Source organism: Neofelis nebulosa, chromosome 7 (assembly GCF_028018385.1).
Source record: "Neofelis nebulosa isolate mNeoNeb1 chromosome 7, mNeoNeb1.pri, whole genome shotgun sequence".
In the NCBI taxonomy this organism is placed as follows: Eukaryota; Metazoa; Chordata; class Mammalia; order Carnivora; family Felidae; genus Neofelis; species Neofelis nebulosa.
The window spans coordinates 135369242-135390214 of record NC_080788.1 but is presented as its reverse complement, the minus strand read 5'-3'; the positions used below and the strand labels follow the sequence as shown (position 1 = coordinate 135390214).

General features: G+C 41.4%; 1 protein-coding gene across 12 annotated transcripts in view; it reads left to right on the top strand.

Annotated features, from left to right (window-relative positions):
- The window catches only part of RPS6KA5 (ribosomal protein S6 kinase A5), a 185259-nt gene that overhangs the window by 62627 nt on the left and 101659 nt on the right, over nucleotides 1-20973 (top strand). For 11 of the 12 annotated variants that reach the window (XR_009264722.1, XR_009264721.1, XM_058740021.1 and 8 more), the window contains one exon: nucleotides 9030-9248. Coding sequence is in view for 9 of the 12 variants with exons in the window: in XM_058740021.1 (XP_058596004.1) it covers nucleotides 9030-9248 (219 nt within the window). In the remaining 3 variants the exon portion in view is untranslated. Of the gene's footprint in view, nucleotides 1-9029; nucleotides 9249-20973 lie in introns of those variants that run through there. The other variant, XM_058740023.1, reaches the window with a different exon arrangement.

Here is a 20973-nt window from a genome sequence, read left to right as displayed (position 1 = left end):
TTCTTCCACTAATACTTCTATAGTGTTTGTTATCTGCCAGGATGCTTACATTAATTTATTTAATCCCTGGAACAGAAAGTAAGATGTAGGAACTATTACTCTCCCTAATGTGGAAATTGAGACGCTGTGATCTTAACTGTTCTACCCAAGGTCATACAGTTACTAAATACCATATGTAGGGTTCAGCCTCAGGCAATCTGGCAGAGTCTGTGTTTAGCTGCTGCTCTGTACTCCCCTCTCTTTTCCCCTCCCATGTGCTCAGATTTGTTTACATCCATATATACATACACATGGGCATGCATTTATAAAGAGGAAGCACGGGTTTCATGAAACACTTTTAGTGTATTTGTTTCTCTTATTTTTTTTAAATGCTGTTTAGACCCACTAATTGGTACCACTGCCCACTGTTTGGGAAAAAACAGTCTAAAGAGCCTTTTTTTTTTTTTTTTGAAGTTTATTTATTTATTTATTTATTCATTCATTCATTCATTTATTTTGAGAGAGAGAGAGAGAGCACGCACAAGCAGGGAAAGGACAGAGAAGGAGAGAGACAATCCCAAGCAGACTCCGTGCCATCAGTGCAGAACCCGATGTAGGGCTTGATCCCGTGAACCATGAGATCAAGAGTCAGATGCTTAACTGACTGAGCCACCAGGTGCCCCCAAAAACCGGCCTAGAGAGACTTAAGTGCTGAAGTTATCAAATGGTTCCTATATCATGAACATTAAATGATATCATAAGAACAGCATCTTTGACAGAAGATGTGTCAATATTATTGGAAAAACATTGTCTTTTGGACAATAATGTTTCTTTTTGATGCTAAGGTCTAATTAATCAGATGTTTCAGATGGGTCTTTTAGAAGTACCAGATTACGGTTAGTCGGTTGGACTTGTGAGTGTGTGTTTTTGTGGCTAATTGTGCTGTAAGAACACTGAAATGGAGCTATTTCTCTGACATGGATGATGGTGGGTTTTCTGGGGCTTCATACACACCACTCTGGCATTACTCACCACGTACGTTCCACTCGCCTAGTGACAGGGATCTCGTTTCCAAGGGCAGGACAAATGAAATTCAGAATTCCATGAGTGTATTTCTTGTTTGGTTCCATTCCTGACAATGTTGTCTTGGGGTCAGTGAAGTTGTACAGGGGAAGGAGGAAGGGAAGGCAGGTGGCCTGCTGGTCAGTACCAGGACATATCACATGTGGAAAGACAGAAATTTTTCCCCAGATTAAATTATATCTGAGAAAGGGATGTGGCCAGGCATTGTGATTCGTTCTTCAGTGATTGTGGCAGATCATAACGCAGTGGCCATAAGTGGACTATGTTAAGACATTTTCCTGCTCTAGAATGGTGGCTCCTAAGTTTCCTGAGTTCACTTTCACCAGGGAATGTTGCCAGGAATCAAATTTAATACCCAAATTAAAAGGAATTGCTTCACGAAAGCTGATTGTTCCTTCCTCCGAGGGAAAGAGTTGGCTGGGGGTAGCTCGGTACCACCGGTCTGCATTACTGGTTTCTTTTGTTAAAGACTCAGCTTCAACTTTAGAGCAAAATTATCAGCCGAGAAGAGGGTATTTGGCTATACGCTACGGAGCTCTTTCTTTGGTCTGCTCCTGTTTGCTAGCTTGTTTGTTCTTTTTTTTCATGCACTTAGCATCGAGTCTCCAGTTACTTGCTGATGATACAAGGAGTCAAATCACAGTGTATGATTTCGTGGAATTTCCAGTCCTGTGGAAGTGGACAGTGAAGCAGTCACACAGATCAGTGAAAAATCATGTTTCTGATCATTTCTGTGACAAAGAATGCATGGTGTTATGAGAGCATAAAATTTGAGGAACTGTGCTAGTCGGAGAAGTCAGAAAAGGCTGGAGGTCTGAAAGAGTCTGCTAAATGAGACAGAAGGGGGAAAGAGGGAGGTGGACGCCAGATAATTTAATTATATTAAGTATTCTCCTTATCTTAAGGGCAATTGGACATCAACTGATTTGAGCCAGAAGGGTTATATTTTTTATCAACAATTTAGATGGTACCACAAAAGCTGTGCTTGCCAGGTTGAGGATGAAAGCAAGCTTGGGCCATAGTGTGGTTGATGGCCGAGTCACCCTTTAAGGAGATTCCAGTAATCTGGAAGGAGGAGAGACTTCTTGGGTTCCAACAGTAATGAACAAGATCCTCTCTCATAATGACATGACTGGTACTTGTTAATCAAAAAAAAACGGTTAAAGTGGAAAATCACTTTAAAAGGATATATATAAATATGTGCTTTGAACATATTAATTTCACTTAAAATAGATAAATATATATTCATCTGCCAGTGAGGCCAGTCTTTGTGGTTGTTTGTTAAGTAGGGGCTTGGGGCTTGAACTCACCACCCTGAGATCAAGAGTCAGATGCTCTACAGATTGAGCCAGTCAGGCACCCCCACTTGCCAGTCTTTGGATGTAGGCATGGGACCTTTTCTTTGAGAATAATTTTTTTTTTAACTTTTTTCTAAAGTTTATTTATTTTGAGAGAGAGAAAGAGAGCACGAGCAGGGGAGGGGCAGAGGGAAAGAGAGAGAATCCCAAGCAGGCTCCACGCTGTCAGTGCAGATCCCATGTGGGACTTGAACTCACAGACCACAAGATCATGACTTGACGCGAAACCAAGAGTCAGACACTTAATTGAGCCACCCAGCCGCCCCGAGAATAATTTCTTTTTTTTTTAAATTTTTTTTTTCAACGTTTTTTTTTTATTTATTTTTGGGACAGAGAGAGACAGAGCATGAACGGGGGAGGGGCAGAGAGAGAGGGAGACACAGAATCGGAAACAGGCTCCAGGCTCCGAGCCATCAGCCCAGAGCCTGACGCGGGGCTCGAACTCACGGACCGCGAGATCGTGACCTGGTTGAAGTCGGACGCTTAACCCCGACTGCGCCACCCAGGCGCCCCGAGAATAATTTCTTAAACAATAGTTTATTTTGTATAAATCACTTGTAGTGATGCTTGTAGTGCATCATCTAAAATTAAGTTTCGGATTCTTCAAAGCAGAGTGGGAACCAGCAGCATTTGAAGTACTCTGAGTCCAGAATCCTTCTAGATTTCCACAGTTTTCCCCCAAGCCTTTTATAGTGTTCCACCCACACCTAGCTTTTCAGCAGTTTTTTTTTTTTTAAGTGTCTTGCTTCTATCCAGTTCTTCCAAAGTATTCAACCTCATTTTTCTTTCACATTTACATTTCAGTGGTTTATGTAACATGTAGTTAAATTATATAATAACAATAACAGGAGTAAATGGGTGAGGCCACGAGTGAGTATCCACGAGTTGGTGTGAAGCAGACAGCTGAGCTACATGGAGACAGAAACGCATGGGTGAACCCGTCCTAGGCAGTCAGTGTGCAGCAGTGTGTTGTACAGAGGAAAAGGGGGGCGTATTCCTGGTCCAAGTGGAAGTCGCTAACAATTTCTGCCATGCAGTTTTTTAAAAGGCATGGTTCAAGTACAGCAGTTTCCACTAGGAGTTTGGTATGAACCCAAAGTGTGGCATAACTGATAAGCAGTGTGTACAAGGCACACAGTTTTCAATAGCATTAGTAAAAATTGGGAAGCAGTGATCTCACAGTGCTTGAGCCATTTGGGTCCCAGTGAGAGCGGCATGTCCTAGGTGAGGACTGCAATTAAGTAAATAAACCAGAGACCTTCTAGAACAATGGCTCCTAACTAACTCTTCCTCCAGAATAATGCATGTAAACATATGCACATTTTGCATGCGTTTAATTATATGGCATTGTAAAGTGATTGCTTTTACAGACTGTAAAAATATTTTTTAACAAATTGTGATCTCATTATCATGAGATTAGATGCTACTTCCTAAAACTTTTTAATGAATTCACATTTTACAAATAAAGCAAAAAGATCGGTTCAGTTATGCTCAAAATAAATTTCAGCAAGAAGGCTGCTTTTGTTTAGCCTGAAAATGTAGTTGAAATTGTGTGGTGGCTTTTGATATGGCAGCATGAATGTCATCTTGTTTTCAAACCGTCAGTCAGTTTTAACTTTTCTTTATTATGACAACAAGCACTAAACACCTGATTGATAATACTAATTGTGGCAAGTGGAGTAAGATTCCCACACTTGGAAAAGCAAACTGAGACGTACTCCAAGGAACTAGACATTTCCCCGTGGTGCTTGGTTTTAGTTCATTTTATATTACTTGCTTTATCCTCAAGCTATTGAGATCGTTGTCAACAAGGTTTGCCAGCACTGTGCTGTCTGTGTCAGCGAGGATAGAATTCTAAATCCGCATTTCACTTTGAACAGAAGTAACCTTCATAAGGGAGCTGGTTTCCTCCCAGCTGTGGAGTTCTTTCTCCAGCTTTGTGGGGAAGTTTACTTATGTGTCTTGATCCAGTTCTCTCCTCTGAAATGGCTGCTTGAAGAGCACTCCGGTCTTAAGCAGAACCCAAAATGGTGTCTGTTGGGCCTAGAATTGAAGGGTTTACTTCCTTCATTTGGTCCCAGATGTCTATCAAGCTAAAGTCAGGAACTAATCCTTCTTGTCATGCATTCTTAGAATTGACTTTCCTTCAGTCTCAAAAGAAGTAGAACCTCTACCTCTCCGTCAAGCGCCGTTAGACTGGTCCTCTGGAAACCCAGTGAACTCCGTGCCCTCTTTTTCTCACATTTCTTGACAGAGTATCTTGAAGAGGTGCTGATGCTAATGAAATTGATAAGATTCACGGCAGTACACAGGACTTCCGTGAGGATTGCTCATAAAGCCTTTGAAACCATTGCGTGTCCATGTGAAAATTAGAGTCATGCTGAAGAAGGAAGCTTAGTCTCTACCTAAGCAGCAAATCCGGATGTGTGGCCAAACATCCATTTTAGGGGCTCCATCTGAGCAGGAAGTACTGTTCATTTTTTATGGCCAGGAGGGTTGTCAGCATTGGTAGCCTTTGCAGGTTCCAGACGATGCTTTCAGAATAGGAATTCTTTAACGAGGTCGGCACACCACTTACCGAATGAAAGCCAGTTAGTTGTTGGCTGCACTAGAAGGCAAGCAGTCATTCATCTGGTTACGAACTAAAAGGATACAATACTTCCATCAACTCCACTTTTCGTGTCCCCTCTTCAGATACTGGAATGCATGTAGGTGGTTCTGGAGTGGATGGTGCTGTTCACCAGAAGGGCTGCTTTACTTTCTCTCTCTCTACTCATCTGCAACCCAGTTTACCCAGGGAGGGCGTAGCGACTGGGTTTTCTTCCCCTCTGCAGTGTGACAAGCAGCCTTATGGGTGCTTCAAAAACAAGGCTTTTTGGACACAACTATGTTTTAGTTAGACCACTCTACTCCTAGGATCCTACTTATCTGAAATGTTTGTTGTGTGGAATGTTGTAAGGCACTTGTTGAATTTTGTTGACATAAACACCTTTGGCACTTACTATGTGATAAAAGTACTGTAGCCTTAGTTAATCATGGCAACTATAAAAGTAAAAACAGAAGATTTGTAAGCTTTATCCTTCTTTCTTTTCCCTGACACTTTCTGATAGGGAAAATAATTGTATTGGCAGGATATATGCAGTCTTTAGCTTATGTTATTGGTAAGCTTCTGGATCTCATCACATGGTAAGGTGGATGACTGTTTACCTTTTGACAGTATATAATGTAGCAGCAGGATGATTTTATATTATTTGACCACATACATTAGCATCCTGTACTACCTCATATTTAGCATAATAGGACATTTTTTTTTAATTTCTTAACATTTATTCATTTTTTAGAGACAGAGAGAGACAGAGCATGAGTGAGGGAGGGGCAGAGAGAGAGAGGGAGGCACAGAATCTGAAGCAGGCTCCAGGCTCCCAGCTGTCAGCACAGAGCTTGATACAGGGCTCAAACTCACCGACCATGAGATCATGAGCTGAGCCGAAGTCAGACGCTTAACCGACTGAGCCACCCAGGCTTCCCAATATAATAGGACATAGTTTTAAAGTAATAGGAAAGAGGGGCACCTGGGTGGCTCAGTCGGTTGAGCATCCGACTTCAGCTCAGGTCATGATCTCACGGTTCATGGGTTTGAGCCCCGTGTTGGACTCCGTGCTGACAGCTCCGAGCCTGGAGCCTACTTTGGATTCTGTGTCTTCCTCTCTCTGCCCCTCCCTTGCTCTCTCTCTCTCCCTCTCTCTCTCTCACTCAAAAATAAACATTTTTAAAGAAATTTTTTAGGAGTTAAAGTAATAGGAAAGAAATCAAAGAAAAAATATTTGTAACTCACAGAGTACGTCAGTGGAACCTCCTAGTGGTGAGAAGTCTCAAAATCATTTACTTTAAGTTTAGCTTAGGGAATAAGGACATTTTGCATAGGTGAGATGGCATGGTAGTGTTTTTAAGTATTTAAAAAATGATCTTACAGGGAAGGGTAATACTCTTTTTGTAAGTCCAGAGGGTATAGAAGGACCAACAGATAAATATTATAAAAAAGGTCTGTGTCCACTCAATAAAAGGAACATTTTCTAATATTTCCATCCCTTCTCCCCATCAATAAAATAGGCTACTTTGCAAGACTTTCTCCTCATAAAAGTTAATGGCCCCGTGTCCATCACACCAAAAAACCACCTTACTTCTATTGTGACTTCTGTTTAATGTCTCACTCCCTATTTATTTGCCTGTGAGGTCGTCCACTGAAGGGAGGCAGATGGAGCAGAGCTAAGTGTGTGGGACGCAGGGCCAGGTGGGCAAGTATGGTCTTCGATGCTTCAGTTTCTCAGTGTGGTAATCCTTCTCCCTTACTTACAGGGATGATGTAGGAATTGAATGAGTTAATATACCTCTACAGTGCCTGGCAAGTACTCAGATGTTAAGTGCTAACACCCTGCTGTCTGTCAGCCACACAGTCAACACTTAGGCTGAAAGACGAGCTAGCTATAAGCTGAACAGCCATCTTTCAGTGATGTCTTGGGAAGATTTGCTTTGTTGGACAGCACACATAATTTCTAAGGACCGGAGCATTCTGGAGACGGGAGTCTCAGAGAACGGGGGGGGGTCTGGGCGGGTGCTGTGTGTGTAGGGAACACAAAAGCCCCATACTTGTAGAGGACTTGACTTCCTCCCGACTTTCTGTCATGGCTGACTCTGTGGAAGATATAGCACGCTTCATCAGAATATTTTCCAGCTTCCTGGCAGGGCTTCTGGAATAGATGAACTTTTTTCATTTTTATACTTTAGGTTAATTTGTTAGCTTCGGAAAGTTGTCATTTTGTTTTTTTTGTTCACCTCTACCTCACTAAAATCTCAGTCTGTGATCATTTTATTTACAATGGGGTAGGACACAAGCCCTTTATGCACTTTCTCTGTATTCCAGAATGTGTTCAGTGTGATATGATAGTGATTTTACTAAAACCAGGGCATCCGATTTCTAGTATTCGTGAAGAATCATCTCTTAAATTCATTTTCAGCCCAAAGCGTGGTCCCTGAAGTTTGTATCCATTCTGCCACCGCTTACCCACGTCTTTTGGCCAGTTCCTTACAGTCCTGGAACCCGTTTCTTATCTGTAACATGCAGTCACTAAAAGTACCACCTTCACTAGCTGTTCCGAGGATTAAGTGAACCCATGTGGAATGCGTTCAGCACAGAGCCTGGCATAAGCAAGTTCCTTAGGAAGCGTCCTCCTCAGGAGCATTCCAGCCTTTCACCAATCCATGTGCATACGTCTGTCACGTGTTGGTACTAATTTACTTCTCGAAGGACTGACCTGAACAACGTGGAGTATACAGGAGCCCCTCCCTTTAAGCGCTCCCACACTAGTGAGTGGATCAGAACAGAATTATGGGCTAAATACCGTAGAGGTGTGGGCAGGGTGCAGGGAGGCCCTGGAGGGAAGGTCTGGGTCAGAACTCAGACTAACTCCAGAACGGTCTGATGGAAGTATCAAACTTGGGGCGCCTGGGTGGTACTGTCGGTCACGTGTCCGACTCTACCTCAGCTCACGTCGTGATCTCATGGTTGGCGAGTTCAAGCCCTGCATTGGGCTCTGCTCTGATGGTATGGAGCCCGCTTGGGATTCTCTCTCTCTCTCTCTCTCTCTCTCTCTCTTTCTCTCTTTCTCCCTCTCTCTCTGCTCTTCCCCTGCTTGTGCTCTTTCTCTCTGAAAATAAATAAATAAAATGCTGAACTTCAAAAGTGGGACTGGGCTTACCCACCCAGGAGGTGTTTCAAAGGAAAGAGAATTTTAATACACTGTGAAGATGCATTGGGGACCTACCCCTTCCCTCTCACAGTGTTTTTGTCTGCCTTTCCTTCACCCTCCTCCTCCTACCCCTTCCTGCCCTCTTCGCCTTTTTCTAGGGAAATAAATGCAGATACCTGCGCATTCGGCCCCAGTTCCTCCATCTGGGGGAGTGGCACCACACACAGGATTTGTCCAACTGAGCCCTTAGGGAAAACTTTTTGAGGTTGACCTACTGAGCCATGAATTACTGCCCAAAGATGTAAAGGGGCTTTTCTGTCAGGATGCTTACAAGTTAAGGTGTTTTAGTGTTTTCTAAGTCTGAAGATCTCTTCTGTTTATATAATGTCAGCTTATGTTTCTTTAGTTTTTTTATTAAATATAGAGGGATAGTCGAGGTGCTAGGTTTATATGTGTATGAGATTCTTAAGAACTGTTTTCATTTGTTTACATCAACAGCAAAACCTGAAGATTTTATCTGATGTCTAAAATGTCCTAGTTTTTCCAGAATCAGATTGTGGTTAATTGACCATAATAGCAGCTAGTTCCCTACAGCTAAAAATATTGAGGAGAAAATACCAGTAAAAGAGTGAAAACATAACACTGTCAGCAGTGGTGAAATATGTAAATACCAAGGTTTAGACCTAGAAATATATTTGGCCTACAACGAAAGAAATCTGTCAAAGCTGTTTTATTTGAAACCGCAATAAAGGTACTTTTTCATCAAGGAAAGTTTGTCGTGCATCTCGTAACTTTCACCTGCCAATAGATTACCGTTCTGTGTAGTATTTTCATTCTTTTTCTTTTTTCTTTTCATTTTCAGCTTATGGAAAAGTATTTCTGGTTCGTAAAATCAGCGGTCACGATACTGGAAAGCTGTATGCCATGAAAGTACTGAAAAAGGCAACAATAGTTCAAAAGGCCAAAACCACAGAGCACACAAGGACAGAGCGGCAAGTCCTGGAGCACATCAGGCAGTCAGCATTTTTGGTGACGTTGCACTATGCTTTCCAGACAGAAACCAAACTTCATCTCATTTTAGGTAAGTGTCCATTGGCCCTCGGTTGTCAGTTGTTCTTTTTTCCAGAACACTTTTTCCCTTGGGTCTCGAGCCGCAATGAACTCAAAGGACCGCCTCCCTCAGACTTAGAAGAAATGAAACGTTTTGACTCTCATTCTTTCTGTGACGGCAGTTCCTTGAACACCATGAGTTGTTCGGGATTTGGGACCTCCCACCCTGAAGGGGTTTATATACTTCTATTCCACATTCCTTTATTGGTCTTAAGGAATACTTGAGTCATTAGTGGGGTCTGCTTCCCTGGGCATTGTGCTTCCACTCAAATGTGAGGACTGGAACGGTGACATGGGCCACAGTTTCTGCCTCAGGAGTTCTCAGGAGCTTTCCACGTTCGGGCTGAAAAAGGGATATTTGTGGAAACTGGTAATTGGGGAAAAAGATAAAAGGGAGACTTCTATTCTTGGAGATGCTTTGCTTTTTTGGTGAAAAATCTGCATTTAAAGGAGATGCTCACCAGCCAGTCAATGGGGGCACTCTCATTTCTACCCACAGACACTTTCTGAATCCTTTCCTTTCCCAAACAGAGTTGGCCCATCATGTATGAACTTTGGAAATGTCCTCTGTTACACGTTGCCAGATTGCCTCGCGGGAAAGCTGTAGCGTTTTCTGTTCCTCCTAATGATAAATGGTGATGCTGTACTCTGTCCTCATTGACTATTTCATCTGTTCCACTTTAGTCCCACCCTTGTGATAATTTGCATTTATGTGCTGTGCTCCCCTGGTTCTCGAACTGTTCTGAGGGTTAGAGGAGATAGAAGTCCACATCGTGCTCTGTAAGCGTCACCTATTTCTTGAGTGTGAGTGGTGTGCCTGCACCATGCTACGTGCCAAGTATTATCCATGGTGATCACTAGCCCTTCACGACAGTGCCGCTAGAGTCCCCTCATTAGTGATGCTGATGGTTCTAGAAGCTGTATCTCCTGAAGTTACATATCTTGTGTAAACTTGAGAATGAAGATTGGAACTCGGGTCTGACTCATTTCAAAGTCCGCCAAACAGTGCTGCCTATACTCTTTGATTATTGGTAGTACAGACAGGTAGGTTCTTAAATATATATTTGACGATTTTGTCGAATGCCTTTATTTTGGAAATTATACTTTTATCAATGACGCCTAAAGTTGCATTCACTTTTTGAGTCATGAAGTTACACTTCAGGCTCAGTTTGGAATGCTTACCATCAACTAACAGTCCTAAATCTTGTATACGTAGAGGTCACACTCTCCCTTGCCCTGTCAGGGTCCCCTGTTACCATCATCATCTACCCGGTGTTCCTGCAAGTCAGTTATCATTTGGCTCTTCTTTCTGCCTCCTGGGTCTACCTGCTCAGCTTTGTTACTTACTGATTGTTAAATATGTATTCCCGGAGTATCCCAGGTATATGGCACAGAGCGCTTTCGTACAATGATTTTGAACACTTATGGCAGGAGAACTCTTCCCTCAAGTGACGACGCAAACATTCAAATGGAAAACAAATAGAAATGAGTACCCCTGCTTGAATCTAAGCCCAAGGGCGCTAAGTCCTGCCAGTTTATTTCTATACCCACCCTACAAGAATCTCCAGGGAAGCTTTAGGAAGTCCATGAACACTGCTTGAGAAGTAATTATCTTGTTTAAGCTTCTCTCCTGATAAAGAGCCGGCTCATCAAAGTGAAATCATGCGCCTAAGATCATGTAAGTAGTGTGAGCCTGAAGTGGCAAAGCAGCCACACTCCCAGACTCTGCACCACCGCAGAGCAGCTTTTCTCTTCCGCTCCTCTTCTTCCTGTTCTCGCACCATAACTGGACTCGGTCTTTTCTTTTACTGTTTATCGTAAATAGTGTAGTTTGGTAAATCATGTTTTTAATTTAGAAGTAGATGAATGGACGATTTTGTATTTGATTAAAAAACAATAGTCTTGGGGTGCCTGGGGTGGCTCTGTTGGTTAAGCGTCTGACTTCGGCTCAGGTCACGATCTCCCAGTTCGTGGGTTTGAGCCCCATGTTGGGCTCTGTGCTGACAGCTCGGAGCCTGGAGCCTGCTTCCAATTCTGTGTCTCCCTGTCTCTCTGCCCCTCCCCCGCTTGCACTCTGTCTTTCTCAAAAATAAACATTTAAAAACAAAGCAAAACAAAACAATAGTCTTTAATAGTATTGTTTTTTAGCTGTTGGTTCTCCATTAATTTTGCTCTTTGTTAGTGGCCCATAAATAAATACAGAAGAAAACAAGAAAACCTGTTTCTGGAGCCATCTCAGGAGTAGAATGTGGACTAGAATAGCACGCTGGCTCCATCATGAGTGAGGCAGTACCTTTGGAACGCATGCCCTCTACTTCCTCTCTGTGTTGATGTATTTAACATAATTTCTCATTGTGCATGTTAATAGTTGTTTTTTCGGCTTTAAAATCGAAACTTTGCAGAATCTTTGAGCAAGGCTTTATTATCAACTGTTTTTATGGTTCAGTTTGCAATGCTTAGAATGCACACTAGGCCAGTTTTCCAAATGTTGTGCTATACACTTAGTCCTCATCTTAGTCCGTTTGAGCTGCTGTAACAAAATACCACAGACAGGGGGCTGAAACAACAGACGTCTGTTTTCCTCACTGTTGTGATCCAGATCAAGGTGTTGAGTCCCAGATCAAGGTGCCGGTAGGGTTGGTTTCCTCTGAGGGCCATAAGGAAAGTCTGTTCCAGGCCTCTCTCCATGGCTGGCAGATGGCCGTCCTCTTGCTGCCTCTTCCAACAGTCCCCTCTCTGTGCATCACACCTGATGGTGCTTTATGTGTTCAATAGTCCTCTTATAAGGATACGAGTCTGATTAGATTAGGGCCCACCCTGAATGCCTCATTTTAGTCATTTAATTACCTTTGAAGACCCTGTCCCCAAATACAGTCACGTTCTGAGGTAGTGGGGGTTAGGGCTTCAATATATTAATTTAGGGCAGGCAGGGAGGACACAGTTCAGCCCATAACTATCTGTTAAGTTTATAGATTAGAGATAGCAGAATTTTCATGTTGAGCTCTTCAGGGACCTAGCTGACCTTTTTTTTTTTTTTAATTTTTTAAAATTTATTATTTTTGAGAGAGAGAGAGAAAGCACATGAGTGGGGAAGGGGCAGTGATGGGGGGGTGGAACGGAGGATCCAAAGTGGGCTCAGCACTGACACAGCAGGGAGCCCGGCGTGGGCTTGTGAACCGTGAGATCATGACCTGGGCCGAAGCCAGATGCTTAACCAGCTGAGCCACCCAGATGCCTGCCCAGCTGACCTTTTTGTCTGAAGTAAATATTATAGGCCTTTTAAAAAAAAATATATATATATATATATATTTTTAAAACTATTTATTACTATAAAAGCATGTATTTGTGTATGGAAAATATGGGAAAGCAAAAATAAGAAAACCTTTTCACTACTGGGAGTTTACCTCATTCTATATCGCTCGGTTATTACTTAGTATGTGTATCCTAGATCTTTTTGTCTGTGTGTCCGCATGCAGGCACATTTTGTCAGATGAGGTGGTCCCGTGCTACTTACGGTTTGCACCCAACATCCATTTTTCAGCTGATGATGCCTGCTTTTCCTGGTTAATAAACTTTCACTTCATTTAATACCCGGTGGTACCAGTGATGTATTGTGCATATAACAAACCGCTCTACAAAGTAGTTGCTTCAGCAAGGATTTGTTTTCTCGTCATTTTGTGGGTTGGCCGGGCGGAGCTCTGCCGGTGGAGCCCAGACCTGCTCGTGGGGTGGTGCTCAGCTAGCTGCAGGGTTGGCTGGCCTTAAATTGCCAAGATGGTTACACTCTCGTGTCTGAAAACGAGTGCTGGCGGTTGTCTCGGGCACCTCTCTTCTCTGTGTGGCCTGTCATCCTCCAGGGCAGTAGATCAGTTTCTTCCTAGCACAGCAGCCTCAGGGCAGCCGCCGAGAGGGCAAAGGTAGAGGCTGCAAGGCCTCCCAAGGCCAGGCTCTGGAACTCATGCAGCCTCACCTCTGACCTGAGACCAGCCTGGATTTGATGAGTAGAGAAATAGACTCCCCTCCGCCTTTTTTTTAGTTTTTTTTTTTTTTTAATTAAGATCTAATAGACATACAGCATTATATTAGTCTTAGGTATACAGCATAATGATTTGGTATTTGTATATATTGCAAAATGATCACCACAGTATATCTGGTTAATGTCCCTCAGTACATGTAGTTACAGAATTTTGTTATGATGAGAACTTTGAAGATGTACTCTCTCAGCAACTTTCAAATATGCAACACAATATGCAACAACTCCAGTTGCCCTGCTGTACGTGACATCTCCATGACCTGTTTTATAACTGAAAGTTTGTACCTTTTTTAAAAAATGTATATTTATTTATTTTGAAAGAGGGAGAGAGAGAGAGAGAGCTCTGAAGGGGCAGAGAGAGAGGGGGAGAGAGAAATTCCCAAGCAGGCTCCACACCATCAGCACAGAGCCTGATGCAGGGCTTGAACTCACGAAGTGTGAGATCATGACCTGAGCCAAAATCAAGAGTTGGTCACTTAACCAACTGAGCCACCCAGGCGCCCCAAAAAGTTTGTACCTTTTGACTCTCATCACTCATGTCACCTACTAATCCTCATCCCTGCCTCTGGTGACCACCTAAGTGTTCTATTTATAAGCTTGGTTTCTGTTTGTCTTTTGTTTCTTTTTTAAGGTTCGGCATATAAGTAAGATCATATGATATTTGTCTTTCTGTCTCTGATTTATCTCACTTAGTATAATGCCCTCAAGGTCCATTCATGTTGTCACAAATGCCATGATTTCATTCTTTTTTATGGCTGAATAATACTCCACCGTGTGTATATACCACATTTTCTTTATTCATTCATTGATGGATGCTTAGGTTATTTCTATATCTTGGCTATTGTAAGTATAATGATGCAGTGAACACGGGAGGAGGGCATATATCTTTTGAAGTTAGTGTTTTCATTTTCTTCAGAAAAATACCCAGAATGCAGTTGCTGGATCATATGGTAGTTCCATTTTTAGTTTTTGAGGAACCTCCATACTGTCTTCCACAGTGGCTGCACCAGGGCGCATTCCTACCCACAGTGCAGGAGGGTCCCTGTTCACATGCTCGCCAAAGACCTCACTTCCTGATGAGGGGACTACAAATAATTGGTGGCCGTCTACCACACAAGGCCATATTCACATTTCACTAATTGTCACACGGTATCTTTTTCAGCTGATTCGTCCAAACCAGGATCCAGTCCAGGAACATGTACTTGGTTGTTATGTCCTTGAAGTCTCTTAATCTGGAACCTACCCTTTTTTGTATCCATGGCTTACTGGTCTGAGAAATTATCTTGTAGTATCTTTTAGCTTATCCCTCTCTCTACTGAATTCTAGTAGTTGGGAAGTTAGATCTGGTCTTGATAGATTGACGTTCACTATTTTAGCTGGAATAAATCGTAGGTGGTGTTGCATGTTTCATATTGTATCGCATCAGGAGAAACCCATTATCTGGTTGTTAGTAATGTGAAGACTAAGAGAGATGACAGTCTGATCCCTTTATAACAGAATTATGTTTTTTCCTTATTAGTGAAAATAATTTGCATGCTGTTTTGGCACTTTATGGTTTTAACAATACTTGATAATTACTTGCTAAAATCAACGAATTATGAGTTGCAAAGTGGTGATTTTCTACATCTATCATTTCTTCTATGTTTATTGGCTGGCATTCTTTCGTCAAGTGTGGCTTTCTGTCATCCACTGTAATTCTTTGGTTACCTTGAGATACGGTTTCTAATGGAAGGGCAAGAATCATTTCCTTTAACTGTCTGCATTCAAAGCGAGACGTTAAAAAGCAAACTCCAGTAGGCCTGTATTTCAGGGTGCCTGATATCAACTACCAACAGTCATAACCAGAGGTAGCTTGTCCCGTGTACTGTTCTGATTGTTCTCTTTTTCACTTACAAGTGTGTCCTAGAGCTCACCCTGCATAAGTTCATAAAGATCTTCTCATTCTTGGGATGCCTGGCTGGCTCAGTTGGTAGAGCGTGTGACTCTTGATCTTGGGGTTGTAGGTTCGAGCCCCACATTGGGTGTGGAGATTACTTAAAACTAAAATCATAAAAAAAAAAAAAAAAAAAAAAAAAGATCTCATTCTTTTAAATTTCCTTTGTAGCAATGCCATTCTTTTCTATGGTGTACATAACCAGTTCTGTATGACTGGATCTTTGGGCTGGTTCTAATCTTATTTTGAGGCTTCAGATACAACTTTGCACATGTAATTTCCCACTTGTGTAGGAAAAAACCAAAGGCTTTCTAGGTCTGTATTTTGCATATACCCTTCCATAGCAGTTGCATCATTTTATACTCCCACCAGCATTGTCCTCGAGTGCCTGTTTGTCTGTGGAGCACGATTGAACTCGTGGGTGTTTCCTGGTCTCACAGGCGAGGAGTTGCATCTCAGTATAGAGCTAATGTACGGTCTTGTTAGTGACAGTGAACATCTTTGCTTATGTTTTAAAGGTCATCTGGGGTTTTTTTCTGAAAATCATTTGTACCCTTTGCTCATTTTTTTCTTAATTTTCGAGGAGCTCTTAGAGAGAGGAACCATTTGCAATATGCATTGTAAAAATTCCCCTGCTTTCCATTTGCCTCTTGACTTTACGATGTTTTTGCCAGGTAAACAATTTAAATTTATGTGTAGTGGAATTTATTTTAAAACTATTTTTATGGCTTACAGATTTTCAGTCATAAAAATCCTCATAAAAGATCTCCTCAAATTTGAGGGTTATAAAAGAACTGAGTGATGTTTTTTTCCAGTGCTTATATAGTTTTATTTTTTGGATTGAGTACTTTGATACATGGAGCATTTTTCTTTGGGTATAACATAAAATAAGTATCCAACCTAATCTTTTTCGTATGACTACTGGTTTTCTCAGTACCATTTAGTAAAAAAAAGTCCAAATTTCCACTTACCTGATGCTCTGCCTTTCCCATATTTTAAATTCTCATATACATCAGGGTCTGTTTCTTGATTCTCTGCTCTGTTTGGTTTGTTGAATCACCAGCCATAATCATGCTATTTTAGTTTATCCGAGTTCTACAGTGTGCTTTAATACCTGGCAAGGCTGGTCCTCAGAACCTTTTGGGGGGCCATCACGTTTGTTTATTTTTCAACATGAACTTTAGAATCAAATTGTTGAGTTCTGTATGGGTGTTGAGCTTGTTAGGGTGTTTTTATTGGGATCGTTTTAAATTAAAACAAATTTAGGGAGAATTGACATTTTTATGATACGGGTTATTCCTGCTTAAGAACACGGTATGTCTTTTCTCACGTGTTGAATTCTGAGACCTACAGGAGCGTTTCTCATTTTCCTCCCACCCACATTTCTTAAGTTAATCTTAGATAATCTGCCACGTGTCACCATTGTAAATGGGGTCTTCTCTTCTACTGTATCTTCTAGCTGAGAGCTGACAGTCTTTGTACATTAATTTTATACCTGCTGTCTGACTGCATTTTCTTACCCCCTCCATGGTACTTGTGTCCCGTCCTATTCTTTCTCAGCCTGCTCATGGCACACTGGTTTGTCTCTAAGTTTTGCTGAAGGAACAGGTTATGAGATTTATTACCATTCTTGCTATTCTTTAGGATGTGTTGGGAGCTGACGTGGATACCCACAACTAGGTTGCTGTCACATTCCTCCTCGGATTCATGGCTCACTGGGCATTTCTTGACCAGTCTCCTTCCCTTGGGACAAAATTTGCCTGATTGGCACAGGCTTCTCCAAACGATAAGATTATTGTAACGTTAGTATTATCTTGACAGATGCTTACCCTTGACACTTGCCAGATATGGAGTATAGTGTTTCTGTCAGAACTGCGTAGGTACGATTGTTTCCTACAATACACCTGGTTTAGTTGTAATTGTCTTCCATTCATTTCTGTTGTTTTACTGTCTTCTACCTTAGGGCTCAGTAGCAGTGACTAGACTTGTCTCCTGGGCTGTAATTTGTTGACTACTCCTGTGTACTCCATCTGTTGTAAGTCGCATTTCTGTGGTGTTTTTTTTTTTTTTAATTCTACATCATGAATATCTTCTTAGGCTCTGTTGTAATTTACATCTAATGGTATCATATGGATTTAATGGGTTTTCTCCGTTATATAATTATTTAGCCTTTCCAAGTCTTATAACATGCAAACCATACGTACTTCCTTTTATAACTTTCTTTGTACCTCTCTCTGTATGGTTATAACAAGAAATACAAAAATATTTTAATCTATTCTTGTTCTCTCTCTCTGTCTCTGTCTCTTAAAATTGTATTCATTTTAACTAACAGTGGGAGAGAATTCTCTGTGGAAAATAATCTATAAAAACAATTTTTCTTTTGGTATTCTCTGATCTGTTAATGGTAATTTTGTCAAAATACCAGCTGATTTATGACTGTATAAACTATCAGATTTATCAGTAGAATTAAGACACTAAAGAAGAGAGTGAAGAAACAAATCACAAAGGGTTTTATAAAGGTGATGCCAAGGAGCTTTGTTAATAATGAATGCCACCCCGGCCTTGTAGACAGTATCATGAGTCATCCTTTCAATATGAATTGAAGTTATTGAAAGCATTAAAGTTTCACTTTTGAGTCTTAATATCATCTCACACTTTGCAGGGCGAGGACATTGCCGAGATGGTAGCAGTTGGAGTGGATCGTGATACATTGCAGTCTGTAGTACTTGGCGAAACAGGCAGTAATGGAAGGAACTTCCTTTTCTTTGCTTTGAAGTAAATATGGCTAATGTCCAACACTGATAGAGATGTCTTAGAACTTGATAATGATTTCGATAAGCTGGAATGCATTCATGAAGAAGTGCTATTAGGAAGTTGAGCTAAAACCAAAAGAAAAAAAAAAAGGAAGATGACTTTGGCATGACATTAAAAAGAAATTATTTTCAGGTATGTGTGGCATATCATATTAAGACTGTACTTGAGGGGCGCCTGGGTGGCGCAGTCGGTTAAGCGTCCGACTTCAGCCAGGTCACGATCTCGCGGTCCGTGAGTTCGAGCCCCGCGTCAGGCTCTGGGCTGATGGCTCGGAGCCTGGAGCCTGTTTCCGATTCTGTGTCTCCCTCTCTCTCTGCCCCTCCCCCGTTCATGCTCTGTCTCTCTCTGTCCCAAAAATAAATTAAAAACGTTGAAAAAAAAATTAAAAAAAAAAAAAAAAAAAAAAGACTGTACTTGAGATACAAGACAAGAAGAGGTGCGATCAAGAGAGATTTGGGTGGTCTGGAGGAGGAAGAGTAGGTGGAAATGAGAACCAGAATGTGTAGGAGTTCATGTATTTGAGGCCAGTCTGAAGCAAGAGAAAAATTTGTAGGGGAAGAAAAGAAAAGAAGGCCAAGTAATAGTGCACAGTGGGAGTAGTGGTGAGGGCAGAATATGGGACGTAAAGCAGATAGCTCTTTGGAGGGTGCCACCGTAAGAGGAAACATGAGAGAGAAATGCTAAATAAAGGGATTTGAGATTAAAAAGGTTAAATGACTAGAGGTCAGAGTATTGCCAGACATAAGTAGATCTGTGGAGAGTGAAAGTAGAACCAGAAGGTCTCCCTTTGAAAACAGGAGATGTAGGATTTCACCCTTGCTTTTGTCTCTTAGCTCTGCTTCCCCTCCTGCCAGCTGATTTCCAGGAGATGACATAAACAAAACAGAGCCTTCAAAAGTTGACCCAACTCTTCCCATGGTTATCCTTGTACACCCTCAGGGGAAAATAGTGCTGTGTAGGTCGTTTCTGTAGTCTTTTGTAACATTTGAAGGCTCATCAAACTTAGTATCTCGAGTGGATTTCAGTGTCTCCACCTATTAATAGAAGCGTATAAACTAAGAACAGCAGAGAGTTTCTGCGTTCAACAGTAAGTCACATCAGATGTGCATGGGTCTGAGCAGCTGAAACTATCCTCTACCAACTAGCAATGTATGTTTCTTCTCAACAAAGTGAACGTGTTCCATGTTATTAAAGCTCTTGTTGCATGACTTCTCAACAGTATACTCAAAGCATGAACAGAAAAAGTTGTTGCAAATACTTAGAAGTGACTTCGAGTACCTATTTTTTTTGTTTTGAAATGGAAAAATTAAATAATACGTAGAAAGTAATAATTGTGATTGAAAGCAGATGCTGTTTACTTTAATGTTAATCCCATATTTCCCCAGTCTTACTGAGATGTAATTGACATATAACAGTATATTAAAGATGTACAACATAATGATTTGATATGTTTATATGTTGTGAAATGATTACCACACTAAGTTAGTTGACACCCATCACCTCAGAGAGTTACAAAAATTTTTTCTTCTGATGAGAACTTTCAAGACCTACTCTCTTAGCAACTTGCAAATATACAGTACAGTATTGTTAATGAGAGCCCCATAATATATTGTCTCAAAAAATACGAATAATTTGTCATAGGGAGTTGCTGGAATCCTGGAAATTTTGTGGGGATCTTCAGGTCGAGTTCTGAAGATTAGTTCATTGTTTTTAAAAAACAAATATACTGGCTTAAAGGCTACTTCCTTCTCTTCCAATCTCTTCCCCCTTTCCCAAACACACACAGAGACAGACCCACACCACAGAGTGTGCTGTCCTAAATCCAAGAAGGAAATATTATTGAGGATGCGATAACCCTACAACAACAAAACGGAATCTACTTGCTATTGTTAAATATCTGTGTCAGTTAAATGTCATTGAAATAAGACCTAAATTGCATCCCTTGTATGAAAAAAAAATTTGGCCTAAATTAGAGGAACATCATTCTAGCATAATAGAGAAAAAGATTCTTTTAATGGGAACTGCGAAGGATCTGGCACTTTATAATTATTTTTAATTATTTTCTACAAGGACATATTAATGTGTTCACAGTACTAGAATTGCTGCCCACTGGTAGAAGTCTTACACACTGTAACTTGTTACTTCTCTAGACATAAACTTCACCCAGACTTTTGGGTGAAGACTTCTTCCTCAGTCCATGGGCCGGATACTGAGCCAGTTTAGAAGCATAGGGACTCTTGCAGGTCTCAAAAGTGGACGAATAAATGATGGTTCATGGGAGAGATATGTGGCTTCAAATTCAAGTTCACTGTGTAGGTTTCCTGGAGGACTCTTTGGGATACTGACCCCTTTGGTACAAGAGGTGGACTGTATCAAGATTTTGTCAATTCTAAAACTCTTCATGCCTGCTTACCCTGTGCCAGGTGCTTGGAAATGGTAGCAAACAACCTAGACAAGATTCTCTACCCTCAGAGCCTTGTAATCGAAAAGGGGGACAGACGTTAAATAAATTAGCACATAACTGAGTACTCAGTTGAAGCAAGTAGTCGGAAGGAGATGCAGAGGGCACTAATGAAAGTCAGTCGTGAAAACACCTAAGTCTAGTCTGTGTTGTCAGGCAAGACCTTCCCAGAGAAGTGACATTTAAAGTGTAATTTAAGAGGAAGAATAGAAGTTAGGTGAGCAACAGGAGGGGATATAGAAGAATGTTCCAGGCACAGGGCTCCACCCAGCATGTGTGGTAGCCTGAAAATAGGGGCAGTAGAGGGCTACCAAAATGTCAGTGTGAACCCAGTGGAAACAGTCCTGTGTGGTGTGGTTGTGAGGTCAGATCATGCAGGGCTTTTAGATCTTGGAGTCAGATGGATTTGTGTCACCTTAAGCAAGTCCCTTGGTTTTAAGCACGATTTACAACTT